Raw genomic sequence first — 27,102 nt, 5'->3', positions numbered from 1 at the left:
TGCTAAGTAAAAAGTTGGACCCCCGCTTTTCTATGGAGAGAGCTCTGAAGCAACCTGAGAAGAGTGCTCCATCTTTGGGTAATTGTGAGTTGGCGTGGGGAGAAAGAACAAGGGCCATGCTATATATGCAACAAGAAGCTCGTTTTGAATGTTCCCTTCCCCGGGAGCCTTCAGCAGCCTGTCTTCACCGCAATGAACTGCCTGCCAGGTGCTATCAATAAAGACGAGAAAGCCGGCTTGCAAACCAAATGTTTCTTACGATAACAGGTTGCAGGGAGGCTCTTAAGTGAGAGAGCTTGACCTCTGTTGCGCTATAATAATAATAATAATAATAATATAATAATGTAAGGGTGGGGAGTGTCGCGCTAGGAAAAGCCTTTAGCCTTCTCTGCCTTTGGAGGCTAAGTTCTTCTTTTGATGTGCGTGCTTTTCCTTGGAAAGGAACTCTGCCCCGAAGAGAATACCTGCCACTGAGGCTGCGATCCTATTAGACACGATACAAATTCACTGAACGCACTGGAACCTGCTTCTGAACGTCCATGCATAGGATTGTGCGCTATTAGCTTTGAAAAGGAAGCAGCGTCAAGTCCTCCTTTCCTAAACCTGTGGCTATTTAAAATACATGTTTTCTTTAGCAGCTGCACATAGGTCCCTCGGGCGAGGGATGGAGCTCCCCCCCCCCCCTCGCTCCAGCCCTTTGCTCCACGTCTGAGTCCCCTTTAAATCCCTCGGTGGCCAGATAAAGGGGATCAGAGACGAGAAACGCGACGAGAACATGCCCAGAATGTTCTCAGAATGCGTCGCTCTTCGGGGGAAAAAGGGTTTTCTGGCTCCTGGCTTCTGACATCTCTCCCACGAAGCCACCTGCCGAGCGTCACCCTCGGCTCTGGCCTTTCCTAGAATCGGAAGGGACCCCAAGGGTCATCTAGTCCAACCCTCTGAAATGCAGGAATCTGTTTGCCCAACATGGGGCTCGAACTCCAGAGCAGCGCCATTGAGGCTCCCAGCAGATGCGCGCGCTTTGTGTGTGTTCCAAACTGGGTATTTGATCCAGGTGAAATAAAGCCCAGTGTTTTATGGATGGTTTCAATCCCCCTTTTGGTTCCATTGTCTTAAATTATGCCACTAAAGAACGAATGAACGAAGCCTCGTTTCGCTCCTGAGGATGGCACCCTGTGCATGCTCAGGAAACCGCGTGGAGTCTGGTGGCCTAAGCTGCCCTGATGGCGCAAAATCAACTCAGCACATGCTCAGAGGCTCTCTCTCTCTGAGCTCAGTCATTTGGTGGTGGTGGTGGTGGTCGGGAGAAGAAGAAGCGGGACCAGGCACTTTCGCGCGGGAGAGCGAGATACACTCTGCACATGCACGGAAGTTCCCAGCTGCAGCGCCAAGCTGCAACCTGATGTTTGAAAAATAAAAACAAAACACACCGGGCGCTCGGGCTGAAAATCTGCAGATTCTCCAACTTGAGCTTGTTTCCTCTCTCTCTCTCTCTCTCTCTCTCTCTCTCTCTCTCCATCCCTCGTGCGCACCTCGACCCTCGCCCAGCCCGCCTCCCTCCTTCCCTGAACAGACCGGGCTCCCCTCCCCAGTCCAAGCGCGCATCCCTAGCCCTTGGCGCATTTGGGGCCAGCCGGTTCCTTTTTACGCATAGCGCTCGCCCGGAAAGGAGGCGGCGACGGCGGGACCCGAGCACTGGGCGCTTCTCCGCGTCGCTTTGGCAGCACCGGGCTGTTGGTCACACGCAGCCTGTGTGTCCCCAGCAGCGGCGGCAGCGGCGGCGGCGGGCGGGCGGCGGAGGGAGCGCGCCCACGTGATTCCGGCGGTGGCTCCTGACGGCGCCTCTCCAAAGAGCCGCACACCAGAAGGAGAGCGTCCAGAGAGAGCCCCGCCGTTGCCGCTGCGCTCGCTCGCCAGCCTCTCCCTGCGCCTCCAGGACGCCGAAGAGTTTCGCCCAGGCTCTGCTGCCCAAGTGCCGCGCGCGCCGCTCGAGCGTCTCCATCTCCCCGTCTCTCTCTCTCTCTCTCTCACCGTGGGCAGCGAGAGGGAGGCATGGCTGGCTGCGGGCTCTCCGAAGATGCCGCCTTCTCCCTCTCCTCCTCCTCCAGCGCCGCCGCCGCCGCCTCCTCCTGCTCCTCCTTCTGCAACCTCGCCGCCTCTTGGGAAGCCCCCTTCAGCCACCAGGTAAAAGAAAGGGGAGGGAAGGAGTAGTTTGGGGGGAAGAGAGGGAAGCGCTCTCCTCCTGGGGTCGGAGGGCGGCGTGTGAAGGGGTGGGGGAAATAATGCCCGTGTTGCGCCTCGACTCGACGCCTGTTGGTCTCGCTCTCGGCCAAGCTCGGCTCGGTTTCTTTTCCTTTGGGTGGGCAGTTTCGTGCGCGTTTCCAAAAGGGGGCACGGGAGATATTTTTTTTGGGGGGGGGGCGGTTTCACGCCCCCTTTTCTCCTCCGAGGTGCGCGAGAGAGGGAGAGCGCGCAACCTTTCCCGGGGTAAATGTGCGTTCGCCAGAAACAACTCCACAGCACACCAGGGGAACTCGAGCAGAACCTTCCCCAAATCTCTCTCTCTCTCTCTCTCTCTCTCTCTCTCGGTCTCTCTCTCTCTGGCCGAGTCCTTCCCCTTCAGAGTGGCCAGGCGAATTTGCTGCTTGGGAGGTCCTCGACACTTTCTGCCCTTTCCTCCAAGGAAAAACAAACAAACAAACGTGCCCCCTTCCTCAGTTTCCTTCATCAGTTTCGGCTTCCAGTGCTTTCTCTCCTGCAACTTCCCTAGGATGGCTGAAGATGCCCACCACGTCCACATAGGAAGGCTGGGCCGCACTCTGATATCAAAAGCATCCCCGTTCCCATCTCTCTCTTTCCCCATCTCCCTTCCCCAACCCTCACACTTAACTTTGATGACTGTGCAATGCAGAGCTTTCAGCCAAACAAAGCCCTTTCCAGTTTCTTCTTCTCCCTACTCTGGTTTCTGAAGCCCACAGAGAGCTCTTTAAAAACAACAACACAGCGTTGGAGAGGAGGGAATAGTAATAATAGTATCATTTCTGTGGGAAATCTTGAATATTGGTAAGAGAGCTCCTCCAACGTCTCTGGAATTAGCTGATGTGGTGGGCTTTTGCTGCCCCTACTGCTTGTTCGGTGAAAGTCTTTGGGCCACCGAGTCATGTCAAAAACTATCTTGCAAGTGAGATCTGGTTTTTTTGGGTTGTGGAGGTTTGTCTGATGGGAGAAAAGTTGAGTTGGCAGAGGAAGAGGCTTCTGGAGAAAGTGAGATGCCCCAGCAGGCAGAGACGACAAAGCAATATCAGAGAGGGAACGGCAGACAGACAACTCCTTCCGCCCCTTTTCCTTCCCTAGCCTGGTGGAAAGGATGGAGCAGGGTGGAATCTCCTTGGCACTGTGCCCGCCTGTCAGGTGGTGGTGGTGATGGTGACCGGCTAGGCTTGTGCGCTCCCTTTCCTTCTCTACTGGGGGCAGAAGTGTTGCTTAGCTCATGGAAAAACGTGCAGCTCGCAGCCCTGGTTTCCAGGAAACTAAAATCCCCAAACTAGCAGTTGCCAGTTTAAGGTTACATTTCGCAGCGCAGGATCAAGAGACTGCACATTTCTCTCTCTCTCTGCCTCCAGGAGTTGTTAATACGGAAGGCTCCTTCTTCAGCAGCCAGTCTGAGAGCTTTAGACATTAAGAGAAGGAGAGAGGGAGAGAGAGAGAGAAAGAAAGGAAAAGGGAGCTCAGGGGCACAGAGTATTATTATTGATGGGGGCTTTTGGAGCCCTGACAACTGTGTTGTGTTTCCCAGTAAGCAGCGGAATAAGTATCGAACTCTTTAGTGTGTCTCTGGGTGGGAGGAAATATTTATCAGCACCCAATGAGGAAGGCACCTGGTGTCAGGTCAGCGTGATGGATGACTGTACAAGTCCACACCGGGGGAAAAGGAAGGGTTGCTAGATAGGGATGGGAATCGCTATTGCTGATGTGTTTTACCTTCTGTTTCTACTGCCCTGGCATTCAGAGCAAACGTTTTAAAAATGAACAGAAACCTAGCTGATTTCACAAAGTTAGCTTTTGCAAAGATGGATGCATCATGCAAGTGAGCAGAAGCATATAGTCCCTGCCTATGAAAGGGGTGGGGGGGAGGAATCCATTCTGTGGGTCACGCTGCCATCTTTTTGCTTTCTCATGTTTGCCCCCGTTGAAAGGGCTAAAATTGGCATTATTTAGCTGCCAAATACAAATGCTTACCATATCATGGGCACTATTCTTTATTATCTGTAATACAGTATGATTTGCTGAGCACGTCTCAACATGTCTGTGCGGCAACAGTGTAGTTTATGAAAGACTTACTTGTGGTTTGTACAAACAGATAAATTCATTAGGCTTGGAAACGTGTTGGTAAAAATGGTTTCCCTAAATAGTTCCAAACTTACAGAAGTGGATAAATGTGAAATGTTATGTCCTCTCTAATGTGTATCTTTTTAAAGGATTTTCAGCTGTAAAGTAGAAAAATTGCTGGTAAATCTATAGCTGCTCACTTCATAGAACATCTGACTAATGCTGCATTTTATTTTGGGCAAGAATCAGAGAGATAATTTGGGAAGATGATCTATTTTAGTAGGTCTGTAAACTCTTGAAATGTAGTATACAAACTACAGTTAAATATGTATAATGCAGGAAGTTGTCCCCTGTTCTTCACAATCATATTATTTCATATGGTCAGTCGCCTTATTTCATCCAGTAGAGAATAGCAGTGTGATGCTCACTAGCAATTTGCAACCAGAAACTAATTGTGAAAAGGTGCAAAATTACTTTTTATAAGTGATGTTTTTTTTCTTGCTGAAATATAGCACTAAATGTCAGACACAGTTTAGAATTAAATGTCAGACACCACTTTTTGCTTAAAGTGATGCAAAGAGTATACAAGCTATTCTCTCTCCTCTCTAAATATAACAGCAGCAGTTACCCAGGGAAAAAAAATGTCTTGCTAGTAGTACAATTTTGTGTAGGGGAGGAAATCCTCAAATTTCAATATACCACAAAAAGGGCAGGCAAGCTATAGTGGGGGGAAACAGCTTTTTATTCCTAGATCAATATGATGCACTCTGTGAACATCTAATACCATATAAAAGCATCCTTTGTAAATATCAATAGAAGTTCAACAAGGACTTGCTAAATCTGTTCCTGGCATAGCAGGATATATATTGTAATAAAACTGTGCATAAACAAAGCAACACTTGCATTGTATAAACTCCCAAGTAGAAAGAATGAAGAGAAATATTGTGCAGCTTTGAAGCCCTGCAACACAGAGTAAATTGTTCTGATTTCTAACTTCTGAAATCACACTGTATGTTTTATTTATTTATTGTTATTATTATTTTGCATTTCCGTGACATGAAACCTTCCTGGTATCTTTCAGCATCCAGATGTAGAACATGATTTGTTGAGAGTCTTCTTTGTAGTGTGCATAGAACTGTCACACGAGCTGTAGCTGGGAAATTGCATTCGATAATACAAGTGTCAAGCTGGCTGTTCCAAATTAAAACCCTGGACACCCAGCACTAAGAAAACTAACTGTTGAACCTAGTCAGGATCAAAGGTGCTTCTTTGGGTATGCACAAGAACTTGCAGTTACCCAGTGAGGATATTTTAGGGTCCCCGACCCCTGCCTTTCAAGGAACGCGGGTGGCGCTGTGGGTTAAACCACAGAGCCTAGGACTTGCCAATCAGAAGGTTGGCGGTTTGAATCCCCGCGACGGGGTGAGCTCCCGTTGCTCGGTCCCTGCTCCTGCCAACCTAGCAGTTCGAAAGCACGTCAAAGTGCAAGTAGATAAATAGGTACCACTCCAGCGGGAAGGTAAACGGCGTTTCCGTGCGCTGCTCTGGTTCGCCAGAAGCGGCTTAGTCATGCTGGCCACATGACCCGGAAGCTGTATGCCGGCTCCCTCAGCCAGTAAAGCGAGATGAGCGCCGCAACCCCAGAGTCGTCCGCGACTGGACCTAATGGTCGGGGGTCCATTTATCTTTACCCCTGCCTTTCAGGATGACTGTGAGGGGATTATAAGTGTACTTGCTGGACATGAGCCTAAGCTCAGAATAATTTTCTTTTCTTTTCTTTTCTTTTAAGTGTCAATCTGTTGTAGAACAGGCAAGACAAAGCAAAATGTTCAGGGCACCAGTCTAACCAATCACTTTGTGAGAAATCAGCCGACTCCTCCCTTTTAGTGATGTCACAGCTGTTTACAGAAGCTGTGCTATAGAGGAAAAAATAGAATCGCACTGGCACCTATTGTTGGGAGAAGGGACTTTCTGGTTCATTTTGAAGCTTTTTTTTTGTATTTTTGGAAAGCAGTTTCTCAGGTAATTCTTTCTGAGAAATCCAGGATTTTAGTGTAGCTATCATTTTGCAGTTTCATACCCACCCCAAAGCCAAAGGCAGCTCTTTCTAATCCAAGTTTAATTTTATGCAGAAATGTTAGTTTTTGAGAGTTTGTAAACCTTTAAAAAAATTGCCCTTCTACTTTTTCATTTGCAAAGGCAAATAAGTCCCTTGTTAGTATATGCATATTGCAGTGGGAAGAATGTTGTGATTTAAACCATTCTGTGAAGTGACTCATTTTGCTGGGGAGTCAAAAGAGTAGTTTACAACAGCCCTGTAGTGTAGTACAGTGTTGTGATCTATTCTATTGCTGGTATTTTTTCTTTCTTTAAGGCAAATGTAATGGGGGACTGTTGATTGTATCAGCAAAAGCAGGGATAGGATGATTAATTGCATTCCCACCCATGGGGTGTGGGTCTTAATGTACAGGATGTTACTTCTGGAATAAATGTGCAGATTCATTTTTCTCCAAAATGAAAAGAAAAGGGTGGCTGTTTGGCCTGAGTTAATGACATGGCCAGGGGTCAGCAAACTTTTCTAGCCGTGGGCCGGTCCACCGTCCCTCAGACCATGTGGTGGGCTTGCCCTGCATGCCATGTGCCCAGTCAGCCATTTTGATCAGCAGAATTGGCGGTACTACAGATCCCACATCATATCTGCACCACCATCTGTCTGTAAGAACTTGATCGATTAGTGTGGCAGCACTGAAACTTTGGTTATCAAGCAGGTGCCTTCACTGTACTCTTCTTGGCGCCTGCTAAAAGCATTCTTGTTTAGACAAGGCTGCTCAGATGCTTAGAAAGTTGAGATAATGTAATCTGTTTTAATTGAATCAGAGAATTGTAGAGTTGGAGGGGACCCCAAAGATTTTCCAACCCCCTGCAATGCAGGAATATGCAGCTGCCTCCTATGGGAATCGAACCTGCAACCTTGGCTTTATTAGCACCGCGTTGTAACATTTTAACTTTTGTATGTTTTAAAGGGTGGTTGTGAATTTTTCTTGATTTTACTGTTGTATCTTTCGTAAACTGCTTTGGTATTTTTAAAGAATCAGTGCATAAATGTTATGAATAAATAAACTTTGCTCAGTTCAAGTAACACTGCCACACAGCAAGGGAATCCTATAAGTCACTGAACTGGAATTGACAAGGGTCCTGCCAGCCATTGTTTGAGATCAATTTAGTGTTAAAATGATAGTCAGGAGTGGTTGCCCAGGTCAGGATTCTCAAGCCAGAGCGCTGTCCCACCCCCCACCCCCAGTTCATCTGGGGCTTTGGTATATAATATCTTGTGTAGATACTGTGCAGTGCTAAATAACAGCTTTTTCATCCCAGCGCTCTCACAGGTAGGGAACTGGGTCAGTCTTTTGCCATTAGCATTGCCCCATGAAAAGAAATGTAGTGCAAAGGGGTTTTCTTCCCTGATTTCTGGTCTTCATCAGAAGCAGAGCAGCGCACGGAAACGCCATTTACCTTCCCGCTGGTGCGGTACCTATTTATCTATTTTCACTTTGACGTGCTTTCGAACTGCTAAGTGGGCAGGAGCAGGGACCGAGCAACGGGAGCTCACCCTGTCGCGGGGATTCGAACCGCCAACCTTCTGATCGGCAAGTCCTAGGCTCTGTGGTTTAACCCACAGTGCCACCCGCGTCCCTTGAGAATAGATCCACAAAAGTTTACTAGACAGCATAAATGTCTTGTTCCAATAGCCTGAAATGAAGCAAATACATAGAAAAGCTTGCATGTCTGGTAGCTTGGAGGTGATTTTTTGTTGCCCTAGGCAATCAGGCAAACTACTATTTACAGGTCTGTGTGGGTTGTTCCTTTCAATAAAACAATTCACATCTAGAACAGGATATGCACCTTTAAACTTAAGTGTAGAAGATGTATCCATGCTCCAGAGGAAACCTTGGAAAGGTAGTGCTGTGTAAGAATACAATGCTAATTCACAGTAATTCAGTTTACTAAATTAAAAAGTAGCACCTCTCTTCCCACCAGTAGATGAATGCATTCTGGAGTACATACATACATAAATTTATTTGTTTGCCACTTTTCCACAGTTCAAACCATCTCAAGGAGGCTTACAACATGAAAAAAGCATAACCACAACAAGTGAAGTCATAAACAATAAATAAAACATTAAGAAATACGCAACCAAACAGAACAATTTCCACACAAAGCACAAGAAGATCTAAAATAAGCTTTTGTAGCTGGAGTCAGTCAGGGCCTCAGTCTCCCAAACCAGGTGAAAAAAGGCCTGCAAGGCAATAGAATTTCCGTGAGGCTTACTCCTAGTGGATTTACTTTTTGTACATAAGTAGAAATTCTAAGTTGAAATATGATGGTCTAAAAAGGTTTTCATTATTTTATGTAGGCTGGAATCCAGAATTTTACATGCAAGAGAAGGAAGAAGTGTTAGCAGTAACAGTTATGTAACTAAATGAAGAGGGCAGGGATTTCTTAACTGGTCAGATGTTTAGGTGGGTTAGCAGAAATGTAAAAGTGCAGGGTTTGCATTGCAATGAGAATGGGGTCATCCACCCTTTGTACTCATCATCAGGGAAGCAGAACCTTCTTCCAGAGTGACCATAGGAAATCAATGAGTAGACTATGCTAGTGTAGAGATAAATGTGTACCGCTGAAAGGTATTAAATATAAAAGGGCAGCAGTGGAGTGATTTACTACATTGTGGCAGAATGATTTGTTTTTGGTCAACTGAGAGAGGATTTTTTAGTTTTGGACCACAGTCATTATACTCCAAAGGTTTCAATGTTATGTCTCTTTTTAAATGTAACTTGTTTACCACAAAATTAACAGGTTGCAAAACTTCTTTCCCTGCATAAGTCTCTGTGTTGATTATCACTTGGAAAGATTTTTATGAAAATACAAGATGTATATGAGGAGTGATTGCTTCAATGGAAACAGTTACCCATTGAGAATATTGTGTTTCCCCCCAAAACCACTTTGGTTTTACTGTAGTGTGATCTTTAGATTTGAAACATTTACTATAAAGTGGCTGAGGGTGAATAGAAAGTTACGTTTCTATGCGCAGTTTATAAGACATAGATGTCAATCTTCTGAATATTATCCATAGTTTACATTCAAAACTGTGGTACCATGATCTATGATTCTTCTGCTGTGTATAATGGGATGATATTATTGGATTTCAGTATTGCAGCAAGAGAGATCGAGAACAGTATTTTAGGCACCCATTCGTCATACATTTTAATTAATATTTGGTGCTAAATTATGTTTATACCCCTACCAATCTTTTAAGGTAACCTTGCAAACTATTTGCTAACAAGCTTGAATTGGTACATCCCTCCTTCTGATAACTGAGTGCAGTGCTTTCTTTCTTGGGGGACGCATACCCCTAAACATTTTGTGAATCTGAGTTTGACCTCATTGAGGGGCAGTATTTCAATATGAGTAGGAAAATGAGAGTACCCCTAAACATTTTTTAGAAGAAAAAAAAACACTGACCGAGTATAATTTTTTTCAATTACAGTGGTAGCTTGTTTTGAGTCTGGGATCTGTTCCAGAGCCCTGGACGCTTGACGAAAAGGACGCTAGACAAAGCGCCACTTTGCGCACATGTGCGGAGCAGCTTGCACTTCTGCGCATGTGCGCATGTGCGCATGTACGAAGCACGATTTAGCGCTTCTGTGCCTGTTCAAGTGGCAAACCCGGAAGTAACCCGTTCCAGTACTTCCGGGTTTGCCGTGGACGTCAGCCGAAATGGATTCTGGACTGGGTAGACTTATACAGAATAATAAGAATAAGAATAATAAGAGCTACTATATAGTGCAAGCTATAATGAATGTACTTTAGTCTGGAATATCATGACTCCGCCATGGCGTACAAGGTTTCCATATATTCTCACTGTGTAACAGGGTGCACTTTCTCAACCATTGATTTGCATAATCTTCAAGGTCGCTTGCATGTTTTGCTCTTTAATTCCTTTTATAGGAATCTGATCAACTTACTTTTTTGTTGTTGCTTAACAAAAGCTAGGTGTTTGGGCTCCCTGCTGACTGTGGGCCCACGACGTCTGTAGCCCAACCGGCTGTTGGGGGCCTTGACTGTGTGAGAGATGATACCTGACTCTATTTATTAAAATACTTAGGACTGAGAATTACTTTAATTTGGCTCTGGATGCCAGGACAGGCCCCCACACAAATAAGAGTACTTTATTGTTGTAAGCATTTATTAACTGGTTCCCCAAATACTTTTGAGGTTTAAGTGTATGTTTATTCTGTGTAAATACAGAGATATATGTAGACCATGATTGCCTCACACATCAGGGAAAATAATAGTTTGAAGTCGGTCTGAGGCAACCTGATTTATGTACAGTATAGCTTGTATTAGTGCACATGTTAACATATAACCGGGTTTAATTAGAGGGATGCGGGTGGAGCTGTGGTCTAAACCACTGAGCCTAGGGCTTGCCGATCGGAAGGTCGGCGGTTCGAATCCCTGCGACGGGATGAGCTCCCATTGCTCGGTCCCAGCTCCTGCCCACCTAGCAGTTCGAAAGCACATCAAAGTACAAGTAGATAAATAGGTACCACTCTGGCGGGAAGGTAAACGGCATTTCCGTGTGCTGCTCTGGTTCCACAGAAGCGGCTTAGTCATGCTGGCCACATGACCCGGAAGCTGTACACCGGCTCCCTCGGCCAGTAAAGCGAGATGAATGCCTCAATCCCAGAGTTGGCCACAACTGGACCTAATGGTCGGGGTCCCTTTACCTTTAATCATAGGAAATCAGAGGGAATGACCTGTAAACTCTGGTTCACAGAGAGTCACTTTATTTTAGAAATTGGAGGCCCCTAGGCAGACCAGCGATACACCCTCATATGAAATTCACTATTTAGGGCTAAGAATTCTAAGCACCTTAGGAAACCATGTCGCATTTTCAATTGAGAAACTGGAATTTGTATGTTTTTATTCATTGCATGTTTGAAATATCCATGGGAGCACAAATAATAGAACAAAAGTCTTACGTTCTTTACTCTTAATAACTTTTCTTCCATCTCTCTCTGTTTCTTGGCTTCATGAAAAACCAGTTTATTTCCTCACTTCTCAGATAACTCTTGTCTCATGCTTTTGCTCTCTCTTCCCCCTTATTTAATCTATTTTATTATTTATTTGCAAGAGCAGTTTTAGTCCTTAATGTTAACAATGAATGATTATGATTCTCTACTTCCGTTTACAGCATAAATTAGCATTTTTGTTTTCCATTACAGCTTTTGAATGAGGAATTATAATGTATAATTTGCTGCAAATAGATGTTATCATCTTGCTGGAAGAGAACAGCCACATAAACTGGTACAAGTGATAAAAATGGAATCAATTACTTCTCAGATGGAAGCAGTTTACAAACCTCCACATAGAAAAGTGGCAGTGATAGTGGTTGTATTGTGACAAATAATTAGATTTTTTAAAAACAACATTTATTGAATTCTGTTGACACTTCTAAAATTGTTCACAGGAGTCTGGAATCCTCCCCCTGATATAAAGAAATGAAACATAGAAGATTTGCATTAGTTACCTCCAGGTTGAATTAATTTGAATTTATATTTATTTAAATGCATAGCCCTTTTAAAATAAAGGGGCACAGAGGAGAATTTGCCCTAAGAATAGTTATTAGAAAAACTAATGATTCATGAGACATGTGTCCAGTTGAAACAGTTCGCTCAAAAAAGTGGGGATCATTCTGTTGGCTTGTCCTGTTATGGTAAAGAATATCCCAGAAGGCCACAGTTCATCTTGAGCATGTTAATTAGATTTATAGGCAAGTATAACATTTAGGCATTGACAATAAATAAAACAGAAACATAGGTGGGTGGAAGGTCACTAACCTTAATATGCAGTTGTAAAGAATTAAGTCTCTGTTATGCTTGCTTGGGGAGTAGGAGAATTTTGAACACTTGGATGGCAGAATTAGCTGCTACTTTGAGCATCCTCTTATTAGCCTTGATTAGCTGATGTTTTTGAATGAAAACTGTTAATAGCATCAATTATGCAGATTTATGGCACTGTACAAATGAAAGTTTGCATAACCGTGTAGTTTCTTTTAGTGATCTGTCCATGCCTCCCATATCATTCAGCCCTCTGTGTATTTTTCAAATAACTCATGTTCCAGAGTTGTGTTGACCATGGAGAAACTCCTTTGTATACAGACAGTGTGCCCAAATTTGGCTGGATCAGGGGTCAGCAACCTTTGCAGCCGTGGGCCAGTCCACCGTCCCTCAAAGCATGTGGTGGGCCGGATTATACAGTATTTTGGAAAAAAAATAAATGAACGAATTCCTGTGCCCCACAAATACAGTGGTACCTCGGGTTACATACGCTTCAGGTTACAGACGCTTCAGGTTACAGACTCCGCTAACCCAGAAATATTACCTCGGGTTAAGAACTTTGCTTCAGGATGAGAACAGAAATTGTGCAGCGTGGCGCAGCGGCAGCAGGAGGCCCCATTAGCTAAAGTGGTGCTTCAGGTTAAGAACAGTTTCAGTTTAAGAACGGACCTCCAGAACGAATTAAGTACGTAACCAGAGGTACCACTGTAACCCAGAGATGCATTTTAAATAAAAGGACACATTCTACTCATATAAAAACACCAGGCAGGCCCCACAAATAACCCAGAGATGCATTTTAAATAAAAGGACACATTCTACTCATGTAAAAACACGCTGATTCCCGGACTGTCCGCAGGCTGGATTGAGAAGGCGATTGGGCCGCATCCGGCCCCTGGGCCTTAGGTTGCCTACCCCTGCGCTGGATTGAACCCTTACTATATACAGTCATACCTTGGGTTACAGATGCTTCAGGTTGCGTTTTTTCAGGTAACAGACCTGTCAAAACCCGGAAGTACTGGAACGGGTTACTTCCGGGTTTCGGCGGTCGCGCTATGCGCAGAAGCACTAAATTGTGCTATGTGTAGAAGTGCTGAATCGCAACTGCGGGTTGCGAACACGCCTCCCACACAGATCACATTCGCAACCCGAGCGTCCACTGTATTGCCAGTCTTTCCTATAAATAGGGCAGCAGGAGGAGAAAGTAAACTGTCTTGCCAGAGTGGTGCATGCTCTGGTTATCTCCCGCTTGGACTACTGCAACGTGCTCTACGTGGGGCTCCCTTTGAAGGCGACCAGGAAACTGCAATTAATCCAGAATGCGGCAGCTAGACTGGTGACCACATAACACCGGTTCTGAGAGATCTGCATTGGCTCCCAGTACGTTTACGAGCACAATTCAAAGTGTTGGTGCTGACCTTTAAAGCCCTAAACGGCCTCGGTCCTGGATACCTGAAGGAGCGTCTCCACCCCCATCGTTCAGCCCGGACACTGAGGTCCAGCGCCGAGGGCCTTCTGCCGGTTCCCTCATTGCAAGAAGTGAGGTTACAGGGAACCAGACAGAGGGCCTTCTCGGTAGTGGCACCCACCCTGTGGAACACCCTCCCTTCAGATGTGAAGGGAATAAGTAGCTATCCTATTTTTAAAAGACATCTGAAGGCAGCCCTGTTCAGGGACGTTTTTAATATTTAACGCTGTATTGTTTTTAATACTTGATTGGGAGCCGCCCAGAGTGGCTGTGGAAGCTCAGCCAGATGGGCGGAGTATAAATAATAAATTATTATTATTATTATTATTATTATTATTATTAAAAGTGGATGAGGAGAAAGACAAAAAGCTTTAAATATTGACAGTGGTATACTTTACTAATGAATATGCAAGAAGATGTTCAGAATTTCATGATGTCCTTATCTCCATCTGAGTGTGGTCCAGGTGATGAAATCAACAAAACAGCTCTGCCCAACTTCAGAAGCACAGCCTTAATGGCTTTGCTGTGTAGCAGCAGGGCTGGCCCTTAACATTAGAGGAAACTTGTGGAATTTAGTCCTGATAAGCTCTGCCTCTAGTTAAGCCCTAACTGATGGGCATGGAAGATATTAAGAGACCAAGAAAGTTTCCCCTGTGAAGCTTCCATGGAGTTCTTCACTATTTAGCATGAAATTAGACTTCCTGTGTAGTTTTGCTTTGCTAAATGTGTTAAAAAGCAATTATAAGGGGTTTCCACACATCGTATTTCTAAAGATATTGGGGGGAGGTCCAATACTGTGAGATTAAATGTCTGCCCCCTCCTCGCTCAGTGCCCCCTCAAATCTGCTTCAGAGGGTTGAGGACTTCCAGTGTGCAAACGAGAGGGAAGACATAATTCAATGTCGACTATCAAGTGAGATAACACAAGGTTCTGAAACTGTTATTGGTATTGGCTGTGGCTGTGTGTGTGTGTACTGTCAAAACAGAGAAACATATACATTTTGATAATATTCATTCATACAGTTTCCATTCTGTGTGGCCTCCAGTCATTTTTACACCTTTATATCCTCGCAGCTTTCTTCACTAAATGCTTTTTGATACATTGTGGGTATAACACAATGTGCACCATTGACGTTCTTAGCATTGTGCAAATTTAATAATCTGACATGAAGGTATGATTTGTTTTGGAGTTGAGCAAATGGAGTTGAGTTGAGTTGAGTGTGTTCTTTGTTTTTTTTTAATAGCAGGCATAGGCAACATCGGCCTTCCAGATGTTTTGGGACTACAACTCCCATCATCCCTGACCACTGGTCCTGCTAGCTGGGGATCATGGGAGTTGTAGTCCCAAAAACATCTGGAGGGCCAAGGTTGCCTATGCCTGTTTTAAAGGGAGGAGGATAAAATATGTCTCTTGTGTTATGGGGCACATCACTAATTTCCATCGTACATGAAGTGGTTTTATTGTGGTTTCACCCTTTTATGTATGTTGCCTTAGGTGCTTTGAGTTGGAAGGGAAATTAGTAAAATAAATTCTTAACTTTTGAACAGGAGAAGCAGTCAGAGGGTTATTTCCAAACCTGCTCATATGTCTCCGGAATGGACTTCCATTTGCAAAATGGGTCTTCTTTTTTTCCAGCCCCCCCTCTAGCAGCCTCCTATGCCCTCTCAAAATACAGTGTGCTTCAGGATTAGGGGAACGGATGGTTATATGAATTAGTGTTGTGCAAATGGCAGCCTGCTTGCGTAATGTCGGTTTCTTTTAATAATGTATCCTGGGATAGTCTAGTCTAGATGAAAATTTATTTTTTGCTTTGCTAATAAAAAGTGTAATGAGTAGAATTTCATTCTTGTAGATTATTTTGCTTTTTAAATAAATCTTGCAGTGGCAAATGTGTGGTTATTGATTTCAGGAAAACTTTAAAAGAGTGGAAGTTTTAATAAGTGGTTCTTTTTCATTCCGGTCTTTTAGGTGGTATACTGCCCCTTGTTAAAAATGTTCATGTTCTCTTAAAACTCAAAACATTGGGTTTTTTAGGAGCATAAGTAAGGTAATGCAAAATGCATCACTTTGTGCATTGTTTTATATTTCTTGAAACCAAATTCGGTTGCTATATGTATGGTCTACAAGCATGTTTAAATTTAAAGGGGAAAGGCCTGTATATAATTGCCACCAATAAAGAGATCTTTAATATGACACATAATTAAATATTGTGTCTGTTTAGAACAATGAAGCCGTGAATTCCTTGCCAAATTCGTTAGACAAAACAAAAATAACACTGCATTTGCTGTTATTTTTTAAAATTGGAGTCCAAAGGGTTTATAAATCCTTGAGGATTAAAATTATATGGAAATGTACCCTAGTGAGAAACAGGACCCACAGTGCAGTGGAAAATTGGCTGTGGTTAAAAAGTGCTGTGACACACACACACAACATGTATGTTGCTGGTCTTTGATGCTACTTTTGGATTTAAACAATAAGCTGTATAACACACACACTCTTTTTAGGAGTTATTAAAGGCCTTTTTTCTCTCTCTAAAGAGCCTTGGCAACTTCATTAATTGATTTCCTGACACTCATAATAACAGTTGCATTGCAAATAAATTTATAAAGGGACTTTCATTATCAGAAGCAGAAGCCCTGCAGAATTTGTTGTGAAGAAGTGGATAGAGAATGGATTAATTCTACATAAGCATTCTTAGAGAATTATAATCCCCTTGATTGGTAAAACTGCTCCTCTGCTCCTTTGTATATTTTTTTTTAACCGTGCAGTAATACCATCTCTATGTTGTGGCTTCTTTGTGCTATAAATAACTCTGGCTTTCCTCAGATCTTGCTGTGGCATATTTGGTCATGTACCAGTTGTGATTGTGTAGTCTAAATCTTTCAGATCTTTGTGCTGCCAGCCAGTGGGGGAAGCCCTCTCTAGCTGTGAGTGCAGATGTGGTTTATTAAAAAGTACAGGTAATAGAGACGCGGGTGGCGCTGTGGGTTAAACCACAGAGCCTAGGACTTGCCGATCAGAAGGTTGGTGGTTCGAATCCCCGCGACAGGGTGAGCTCCCATTGCTCGGTCCCTGCTCCTGCCAACCTAGCAGTTCGAAAGCACGTCAAGTAGATAAATAGGTACCGCTCCGGCAGGAAGGTAAACGGCGTTTCCGTGCGCTGCTCTGGTTCGCCAGAAGTGGCTTAGTCATGCTGGCCACATGACCCAGAAGCTGTACGCCGGCTCCCTCAGCCAATAAAGCGAGATGAGCGGCGCAACCCCAGAGTCGGCCACGACTGGACCTAGTGGTCAGTGGTCCCTTTACCTTTACCTTACAGGTAATAGGGCAGACTTGTAAAATAGTCTGCTGTTTAAAGGTTTTACTGAGGAATGAAGCAAATACTTGGAAGGCAGAGAAATAGGCTTGGTAATGAAAACTCTTGAGAGTCCCATGGATTGCAAGAAGATCAAACGCATCCATTCTTAAGGAAATTAGCCCTGAGTGCTCACTGGAAGGACAGATCGTGAAGCTGAGGCTCCAATACTTTGGCCACCTCATGAGAAGAGAAGACTCCTTGGAAAAGACCCTGATGTTGGGAAAGATGGAGGGCACAAGGAGAAGGGGACAACAGAGGATGAGATGGTTGGACAGTGTTCTCGAAGCTACAAACATGAGTCTGACCAAACTGTGGGAGGCAGTGGAAGATAGGAGTGCCTGGCGTGCTCTGGTCCATGGGGTCATGAAGAGTCGGACACGACTAAACGACTAAACAACAACAATGAAAACAGGCGCAATTGAGAGACAGTCTTGTTGATAAGACTGACTACTCTTGTCAGGAATGAGCAGGTCTTCCCCCGAAAAAAACACACCAAGGAGCTTGCCTCCCTACTCTCCCAAGTTGCTGGACTCTGTAATTAACATCTACTGTTATTTTTCTTTCAGAGATTTTAACATGCGGGACACAACTCACCCACCTAGAAATATACTTTGCCCCTTCTGTGCTTCCTCCCCCACCGATATTTTTTTCTGGTGCCGCCACTCAACACTTTACACACAGAGCTGTAGTAATCATGTTTGCGGTTGCCACTGCATCCAGTAATTCACACAGTAGAAAACATGCACATGTTGCATCTGTACACTTGTGTATTTGGTGTGCACCTTGAAGTGTGCTGCGCGATACAATTATAAGGGGATCCTGAAACTGAATCCGCAGAAAGATAAGAAGAACTGCAAATCGCTAAAGCACTGCTGGGAGGAAGAAAAAGAAGACTGTTGTAGCAAGGCATACTTGAAAAGAAAATATGGGAGCAGGGTGAAATAAGTGGATAATGGGGTCACATATTGTTTTTGAGGCAATGGGAGCTGCTAGTCATAAACTCATAATGGTATTAGTGTTAGATACTACTGGAACTGCTTCAAGTGTCTGAGGCTGCAAATGATTTCCCTGCTGGGGTAAGTGAGTCATACTGTCCCTGTGGAGAGAAATGTATTAAAAATGTGGAAACTGGTAAATTATGCTGTTTGGGGTGAAAATGCTGAAATATATCTTATCTCCAGTCTGCATTGTTGCATTTCAAGTAGATGCCTACCTGCAGCCTAAATAAATATGAGAGCAGAGTGATTTTCTTTCTAGATGTAGCTGGAGTGTGTAATCGGACATTTTCAGAAGATGGAGTGCACAAGCAATAAAGGATAGAGGAGGGAAATGGGTAAATGATAAATTAAGCCTGCACCTTCAGAAGTGATGTCATCCCTACAAGCTCAGGAAAGGGGAAGGGTATTATCTTCTCCTGCACTTCAGAAATGAGAATGGCAAAGCGCGGGGCGGGGGGGGGGCAATCATCTCAATGCTCTAATACACCTGAGACCTTGAAGAGCGCCAGTACACTTCACTTACAGAGTGCATGTTCGCTAAGGAAAGTTGTTTGTGCCAGAGAACGTTTAAAATTTCAATGTAGGCAAAGGTTGAAGGCTTGTTCTGTTGCAGATGGGAGGAATGAGTTGGTCTGTGATTAAGGTTCACAATTGGATGGTGTGCAAGGGCCTACAAAGGATGGCTTTCAACACTTTCCAACATTTGAAGACTATTCCCCCACCCCAATATTTAAGTTTTATATAACCTCAAGTATTAAATAATGTTTACATCTCTGTTTTTAAAAAATGCAAAATGTGTGAAAATGTGGGTTTTGGCTAGTAAGATTCATATTTCTTTCTCTCTCTCTCTCTCTCTCTCTCTCTCTCTCTGTGTGTGTGTGTGTGTGTGTGTGTGTGTCTACAATTCAAGGAGAGCCAGTGTGGTGTAGTGGTTAAGAGCAGTAGTCTTGTAATCTGGTGAACCGGGTTTGCATCTCCGCTCCTCCACATGCAGCTGCTGGGTGACCTTGGGCCAGTCACACTTCTCTGAAGTCTCTCAGCCCCACTCACCTCACAGAGTGTTTGTTGTGGGGGAGGAAGGGAAAGGAGAATGTTAGCCGCTTTGAGACTCCCTAGGGTAGTGATAAAGCGGGATATCAAATCCAAACTCTTCTTCTTCTTTTTTTTTATAAGATATTTATTAAGATTTTCAATGTTTTACAAAACACACACAAAAAAGAAGGAAAAAAAACAAGAAAAAATACAAAGTAAAAATATTTAAAAAGAATTCTTTCCTTCCGTTACTTGACCTTCATTTGCTTATTTCCAGGACCTCCTCACACCTTCCTTTTTTGTATTCCAGTTCAATTATTTTGTTCAGCAAATCCCTCCCCTCTTTTAGTATCCTAATCATTAGTCATAAAAATATTGTAATTTTAGATTTTTACTTTATTATTTACATAATATTTACATAAATATTATTTACATAATATTTACATAATAAACCCTTTTTTCTTTTTCCCTTGTAGCCTTTCAGCTAAAGACCACTTAGTTTCTATCCAACATCATTCTAACATTCATTAATTTTACAATATTTCTGTAGTTAATCTTTAAACTTTTTCCAATCTTCCTCCATCGACTCTTCTCCCTGGTCTCGGATTCTGCCAGTCATTTCCGCCTAAATCCAAACGCCTCTTCTTCTCCTTCAAGGCTCTGAAACAGCCATGGTTGCCCTGATTGGGAGAGAGATGGGGAATGTGACAACGCTAGTTCTTCTTGATCTGTCAAAGGCTTTTGATACCATTGACCATGACATCCTTCTAGAACAACTCAAGAAGGTGGGAGTTGGAAGTACTGTATTTCAGTGGTTCTGCTCCCTTGGGAGAAAGGGTAGGATACATATTCTAAGAGCCATTTTTATTGCACATAGCCAAAGGCTGCCGCAATGTACACAGAATCATTCAACAATTAAAAGAAAATATACTGGATTGATACAAAAAACTTAAAACATTTATATTATCAAGACATTACCTAATCTAAACATAGCTATAAAAGTACCTTAATATACAAGTTAAGACATTAAAAAATAAAATTTATAAGCTAAAATTATTACATGGCCACTAATATATTAGAAAATAATGTTAATTAATACAATGTGCAATTATATTCAGAATTTGGCGATAAAGATAGAATATAGCTTGATGTAGATTGTTGTTGTTTAGTCATTTAGTCGTGTCCGACTCTTCGTGACCCCATGGACCAGAGCACGCCAGACACTCCTGTCTTCTACTGCCTCCCGCAGTTTGGTCAGACTCATGTTTGTAGCTTCGAGAACACTGTCCAACCATCTCGTCCTCTGTCGTCCCCTTCTCCTTGTGCCCTCCATCTTTCCCAACATCAGGGTCTTTTCCAGGGAGTCTTCTCTTCTCCTGAGGTGGCCAAAGTATTGGAGCCTCAGCTTCACTATCTGTCCTTCCAGTGAGCACTCAGGGCTAATTTCCTTAAGAATGGATGCGTTTGATCTTCTTGCAATCCATGGGACTCTCAAGAATCTCCTCCAGCACCAGTCTTTGTCCATGGAGTTTTCTTGGCAGGGATACTGGAGTGTCAAATAAATTCATCTCCTTGGCTACCTTGGCTATATAACATTCTAACAGTAATAAACACAGCATAGGATGTGGTGCATGGCAATCAGCGATTGCACCGCTTACAAAAAATGTCAAAGCAAGTTTTGAAAACAACCCGCCTGTTTCATAGCTTGCAAAAAGGCAGCGAGACAAGGTGCATCGCTGCAGTGAGGAGGTGCTGAACTTAACTGATTTCAAGGATAAATTAGTTGCTTAATTATTTATATTTCAGTGCATTTGTAGGCCAGTGCCTCTTCATCTCTAAAAAGCATCCACAGAGACTGAGGCTGCGTTCAGACAGCACTTTATTGTGCTTTCCCGACCTTTAGCTACCTTGTATTTTTTGCTGTTTATGTGATCTTTCGCATGACTTAAAAGCCACTTCAGGAGTCTAGTGGAAGTTGAGCACTCCTAGGGTTGCCTGCTGCCTCCTTCCCCACCCCTTTGATTTAAAGCTGTTTATCCAAACTGCCCATAGCCTGAGCGGCTAGTGTGTGATACCTGTTGCGCGTCGAGGTCCCCCAGGCCACCCCAATAACTCACACTTCACACATCAATTTTTGTTTAAGGTTTTTGGCATGAATTTGGCCACAACTTTATTTAAATACACACACGTGAGTGGTTGCTTAGGCATTGGTTACGACTATCTGTCCTTGCCCAGGGACAGAACTGACTTCTGGATTCCAGCAGAAGCCAGTCAGGGAGAACCATATTGGGGAGAAATGAAGCTGGGCACCAGTCCCTCACCTCTCACCCTCATGCCCCCTGGGGCTTGCACGGCCCAAGTCCGATGCCAGGGACAAGGACGAAAGGGATGGCAAGCCCCTGGATTCCTTTAACGGAGTTCCCTTTCAGCACCGCCATTGGAGGGGTAGGCACTTACCCCTCCACCAACCAATTTTAACCAATGCCTAACCGCCAACCTTACAAGTTGTGACGATTTGCTACGCAGTAGGCAAAAACCAAATGGCAACAGCCAATCAGCCAAATGGACAAAATTCCTACCAGGCCCCTGCCCCAAGGCAGACGACCCCATGACAGGCATAGCAAGATCAGAGGACAACGAACCCCCCTTTTTCAGGGAGGGTGGGTGGGTGATCCGGTGCACGCAGCCCGAGAGAAGGCCCCAGGCTGCGAGCCCTGTATTTAAGACCTCTGACCCCTGCCACACTTTAGCAACATAACATTCTCCCCAGCAACACTCCTTGCCCAATCACAGCACGTGGCCAATTTGCAGTGGGGTGGCCTTTTTGGCCCCCACCACAACATGTGCTCTCTATTATGGAGAACACGCTTTGCTGATCCTTACCTCGAATGGGGAGCAATGGGGCTTGATGCTGCTGTTCATTTGCTCTCAAAGGAAATTGTACGGGGAGTAAAAACACCACGGCTTATTCCGAGTACTGTTTTTCTAGAAAAAGAGGTGCCGGAACTCACCATTGAACACCTCTCTCTCGTTCTCCTAAATTGGCAAATGGAACTCACCTGAGAGGTGCCGGAACTGGTGAATTCCCCCTGGAAAAAAACCCCTGACAAGTTTCCCTCAGCCAGGCACTGATACTGGGAGTGACCTAGCTGAGAGATGAGCACTTAGGAGGGCGAGGTTGCAAGGAGATAAGCAGCGACTGGATGGATGGTTCAACACTCTTCACTTTTGTATATCTTTAGCTCCTTTAACCGTAGCTGATTCTGATTGGTTGTCTTATTAGCCTTAATTGCAAGCTTGAAGGATACTAAAAAAAAGTATGATACGGGAAATGCCCCATATTAAATCTGTTTGGTTGTGATATATTTTAAAGATGCTGATTTCTAAGCTGTGTTGGAAAAAGTTGGGTAGCTCACATAATGTATTTCAGCAGACACTAGAAGTGTGTGCAATTTGTTGTCAATGAATGCTAGCAATCAGAATAATCATAACTAAACTGCCTACTTCTGATCAAGTGAAGTGTTTTCTGCACACAGTGAACACACACAGTAAGAATTTTAAAAAATGGCTGCCTCATATTAAGGAATTAAAAGTGTTTAGGGTTGGGAAGGGAAGCAGGAGAGGACTTGCAAACAAACAGGAAGAAAGTACAGTATGTAGTTAAGACTGGGTGATTTGTCAATATATCGTCCAAAACTGGTTTGAAGTCCATATCGTGATATCAATTTCATAGTTTTTTATCTGGTAATATATTGTGAATCATGGTGTGTGTGTGTGTGCGCGCACAATGTAAAAATCACAGTGTGGGGAAATCCATGAAGCCAGCCAATATCTTTTTTTTAAAAAACATAATTTTTATTAACAGGCCAATCAAATCACATTATTTCCAAATCACATTAGTTCCAAATTATACAGCCAGATTTTTAAATTTTGTTGGGGGTACCCATACTTCAAGCTCCGAACGGGGATACAAGCATCACTCATGTTGCTGCTTTAATTAAACAGTTCTATCCAGTTCTGTCCAGATAGTCTCTTTATTACTTTCTTCATCTTCTTGTTGTTATATATTCCTTTCTTCGCGATCTCTGATAATCTTCACAAGCGGGTTGAAAACAAACATCCTCTGTGTGGGTTTTACACTCTCCAAAAGTCATATCACATAGGGACAGACGCCATTCCACACCTCCTTAAAGAATTTATCCTCGGTCTGTCCTTTAATTTTCCCAGACTTGCCAAGTATATCATAGAGAGCTCTGCCAGGTTTAGATCACATTCCAATCATCATTCACATTCCGATGATCCTGGTCCTCCCCCCCCGTCTTTCTTAGACAAGCCTGTCTTAGCAATACGCCATTTTAAACTGCGTCAAAAAACTTTCCTCCGTTCTCCGATATTTACCAATCCTCTCTTTGATCAATAATTCACCCCACACAGTTCTTAAATTCCTGCTTGTGATTAATAAGATGCAACGATTCTTCTTTCTTTGGGGTGGAGGGTTATTAATACTCACATAAGGCAAAGAAAAGAAAAGTTTTTTCCTCACCCCCCTTCCGTTTCACTCCAAACTTGATTTATTTGTCCCGCCCGTCGCTCCGGTCCCAGAGATCCATTAATCAGCAGTCTTATCTCCCGAACTTCGCTTGATGTATGTGCTTTAGCTTCTTTCCAATTATATATTTCCAATTATATTTTCGAGCTAAAGCGAACCAGCACGCGCTGATTGGAGACAGCATCAGGAAGAGCTGACCTCACCGAGGGCTTGTGCCAAGTGACCGGGCACACCCTTCTTTCGAATCCGGGGGGTGCATTATGGACACTGCTGGCAAGGCAGCCCCCCCCATCTCCTGGGGGGGCCCCCGGGAAAACTGCATACTTCCCATAGCAGCCTCTTAATTACCTCATGTGGGTCGGAGAGATGTTATTGTCGGCCATCTTCCAATGCGCCACCTGGTGGCCCCCCAAGCCAGCCAATATCTCCACCCTTATTTCAGACTTTGTGATGTACTGCTATAAGAACATCAAAGTGCAAGTAGATAAATAGGTACTGCTCCGGTGGGAAGGTAAATGGTGTTTCCATGCGCTGCTCTGGTTCGCCAAAAGCAGCTTAGTCATGCTGGTCACATGACCTGGAAAAACTGCAGACAAACGCCGGCTCCCTCGGCCAGTAAAGTGAGATGAGCGCCGCAACCCCAGAGTCGTTCGTGACTGGACTTAATTGTCAGGGGTCCTTAACCTTTACCTTTTAATGTTTAGCTGGTGATGTATCATGATGTGGAAAACCAGACACTGCCCAGCCCTAGTCAAGCGGTGAGGGCCTCATAACTACCTGCCCATGCACAACGCTGTTACTAAGAGGCAGGGAAGATAAAATGTGAAGTGTATATATATATATATATATATATATATATATATATGACTGTTAAAATTTAAATTGGATATTTAAATTCATTCTTCCAGGAGAAGAATGTAGTACTACTTCCACTGTTACTAGAATACAGTGGTACCTCAGGTTACATATGCTTCAGGTTACAGACTCCGCTAACCCAGAAATAGTGCTTCAGGTTAAGAACTTTGCTTCAGGATGAGAACAGAAATCGTGTTCTGGTGGCGCGGCAGCAGCAGGAGGCCCCGTTAGCTAAAGTGGTCTTCAGGTTAAGAACAATTTCAGGTTAAGAACGGACCTCCGGAATGAAGTAAGTACTTAACCCGAGGTACCACTGTAGATAAAAAAAATATTATCGTTGGAGACTAGATTATATAAAAGTATGAGAGACAATACGCATGTGCTTAGTTTACCATTTCTGAAAGTGTGGCCCAGAGACAAAAGTTTTAGAACTACTCTTCTAATATGTCAGAGGAAATAGTCTCAGGACTTAGCTGCAACCATAAAATGAATAATAATGGAGGTCTGAATCAGATATAAGAAATAATTCCAGCACCCATCTATGTCAGCACTAATTCGGTAAGCATCATAATAAGCCAGATAAACTCCGAAGGAGGTCATGGCACAGAGAAGGTAATAAGTGCTTCAGTTATACAAGAGAGTATAATGAATGTTAGCTGAAATGAATGTTTTGACTTGTAGTTACTGGCTACATTCTCTGGTGCAGAACCAGAGGCTCAAAGCCGTTGAATGCCAATGTGGTTTGGGTTTGTTTGACCTGCCACTTTGTAGCTTTAGCTTTCCCACCCTTTTGTGAATGCTGGTCTGAGCTCTGTAAGAGTGCAGAAATGAACTTGTTTGCTGAAGACACACTCCTTGTACCCAAGAAACACTCGTGATCACACCTAGGGTCCAATGGCAACAGGGTCACTTGAAAGAATTTATTTACCCTAGAAGGCAAATACATCAATTTCTACAATGCTTACTTCTATATCTACGTGTGTGTGTGTGTGTGTGTGTGTGTGTGTGACACAAACTATAACGCAGAATCAGAAGCATCATCTCTCTAAGGGGAGGGTCCTCATCTTACTGGGGGTTTCCCAGGAATATCTGGTTGGCCATGATGGGAAAGACGATGCCTAAGGCTCTGTTTATTTTCTCTGTACTCCCTTGGTTAAACCACAGAGCCTAGGACTTGCTGATCAGAAGGTCGACGGTTCAAATCCCCACGACGGGGTGAGCTCCCGTTGCTCGGTCCCTGCTCCTGCCAACCTAGCAGTTCGAAAGCACGTCAAAGTGCAAGTAGATAAATAGGTACCACTCCGGCGGGAAGGTAAACGGCGTTTCCGTGCGCTGCTCTGGTTCGCCAGAAGCGGCTTAGTCATGCTGGCCACATGACCTGGAAGCTGTACGCTGGCTCCCTCGGCCAATAAAGCGAGATGAGCGCTGCAACCCCAGAGTCGGTCACGACTGGACCTAATGGTCAGGGGTCCCTTTACCTTTACTCCCTTGGAAGGTGATGGACTCTCCTTCATTGGCAGTTTCTAAACAGAGCTCGGATAAGATATTGCATAGACGTACAATTACCATATATGCTGCCTGCTATAGTTCACATTATTAACAGTTGTTATGAATTCCAGACTAAAATATGATACCTTTCTTAAAACAAACAAACAAACAAACAGGCAAGTCAGTAAACGTCTGGCATGATTTGTCTTGGCTAGTTGATACTTTCTGCTGCACAGTATCAAATGTCCACAATTCTTCAGCACCTTTGTATCTTCTACCATGTTCAGTGGGTGCTAGTGGTGTCTTGCCCCTGTTGATACTGGTTAGACCAGGCATAGGCAAACTTCGGCCCTCCAGATATTTGGGACTACAGTTCCCATCATCCCTGACCACTGGTCCTGTTAGCTAGGGATGATGGGAATTGTAGTCCCAAACATCTGGAGGGCCGGAGTTTACCTATGCCTGGGTTAGACTTATATGATTTCTGTGACCCCTTGGCAATATCCACAATGGAGTTTGTCCCTTATTCTGAGACATAGACTTATAGGAACAAGCAATAGCTCTAGTTATCTTCTCTTTCTCTCAGGCTCCTGTTCTGTATACAAGATTTGCTTGTACATTCAATGTACAGATTGGAAATTTAACTACTTCGAAAATACCAGAAAATTACTGCATTTGGACTTGATATTTAACACTGGGTTTAGTATTACCTAATGAACCTTGTGAGGATAAGGAAAGAAGCTTTTGCAACTTTCAAAAAGTAATCATTGTCGAATATGCCTTATACACTGACCAGATGCTTGGAAGCTGCTGCTGGATGGTTTCGTGGGAGCCGATTGAAACTAAATCCTTCGAAGACAGAGGTCCTATGGCTGGGTCGGGATGGCATGGGGATGAGGGACCAACTCCCTTCTCCTGCGGGGGCCCAATTAGTGCCATTGCCTTCCATTAAGAGTTTGGGTGTAATCTTTGACGCCTCCCTTTCCATGGAGGCGCAAGTTACAGCAACAGCCAAGGCGATATTTTTCCACCTTCGCCACATCAAGCAGTTGGTCCCTTACCTTTCCCGCCCCCACCTGGCCACAGTGATCCATGCGACGGTCATCTCCAGGCTTGACTACTGTAAT

At 44.0% G+C, this 27,102-nt stretch overlaps 1 protein-coding gene across 2 annotated transcripts in view; it reads left to right on the top strand.

Moving 5' to 3' along the window:
• Nucleotides 1–1,864: 1,864 nt before the first annotated feature.
• The window catches only part of PPARGC1A (PPARG coactivator 1 alpha), a 635,527-nt gene continuing 610,289 nt past the window's right edge, over nucleotides 1,865–27,102 (top strand). Inside the window, exon 1 of one of the 2 annotated variants that reach the window (XM_081019911.1) lies at nucleotides 1,865–2,184. In XM_081019911.1, coding sequence (XP_080876037.1) covers nucleotides 2,053–2,184 — 132 coding nt within the window. In that variant the 5' untranslated portion in view covers nucleotides 1,865–2,052. The remainder of the gene's footprint in view (nucleotides 2,185–27,102) is intronic. The other variant, XM_081019914.1, reaches the window with a different exon arrangement.

The sequence above is a fragment of the Podarcis pityusensis genome (genome assembly GCF_964106645.2).
Source record: "Podarcis pityusensis genome assembly, chromosome: 9".
Taxonomy (NCBI): domain Eukaryota; kingdom Metazoa; phylum Chordata; class Lepidosauria; order Squamata; family Lacertidae; genus Podarcis; species Podarcis pityusensis.
The sequence above is the reverse complement of the archived record's forward strand: the minus strand, read 5'-3'. Positions and strand labels throughout refer to the sequence as shown.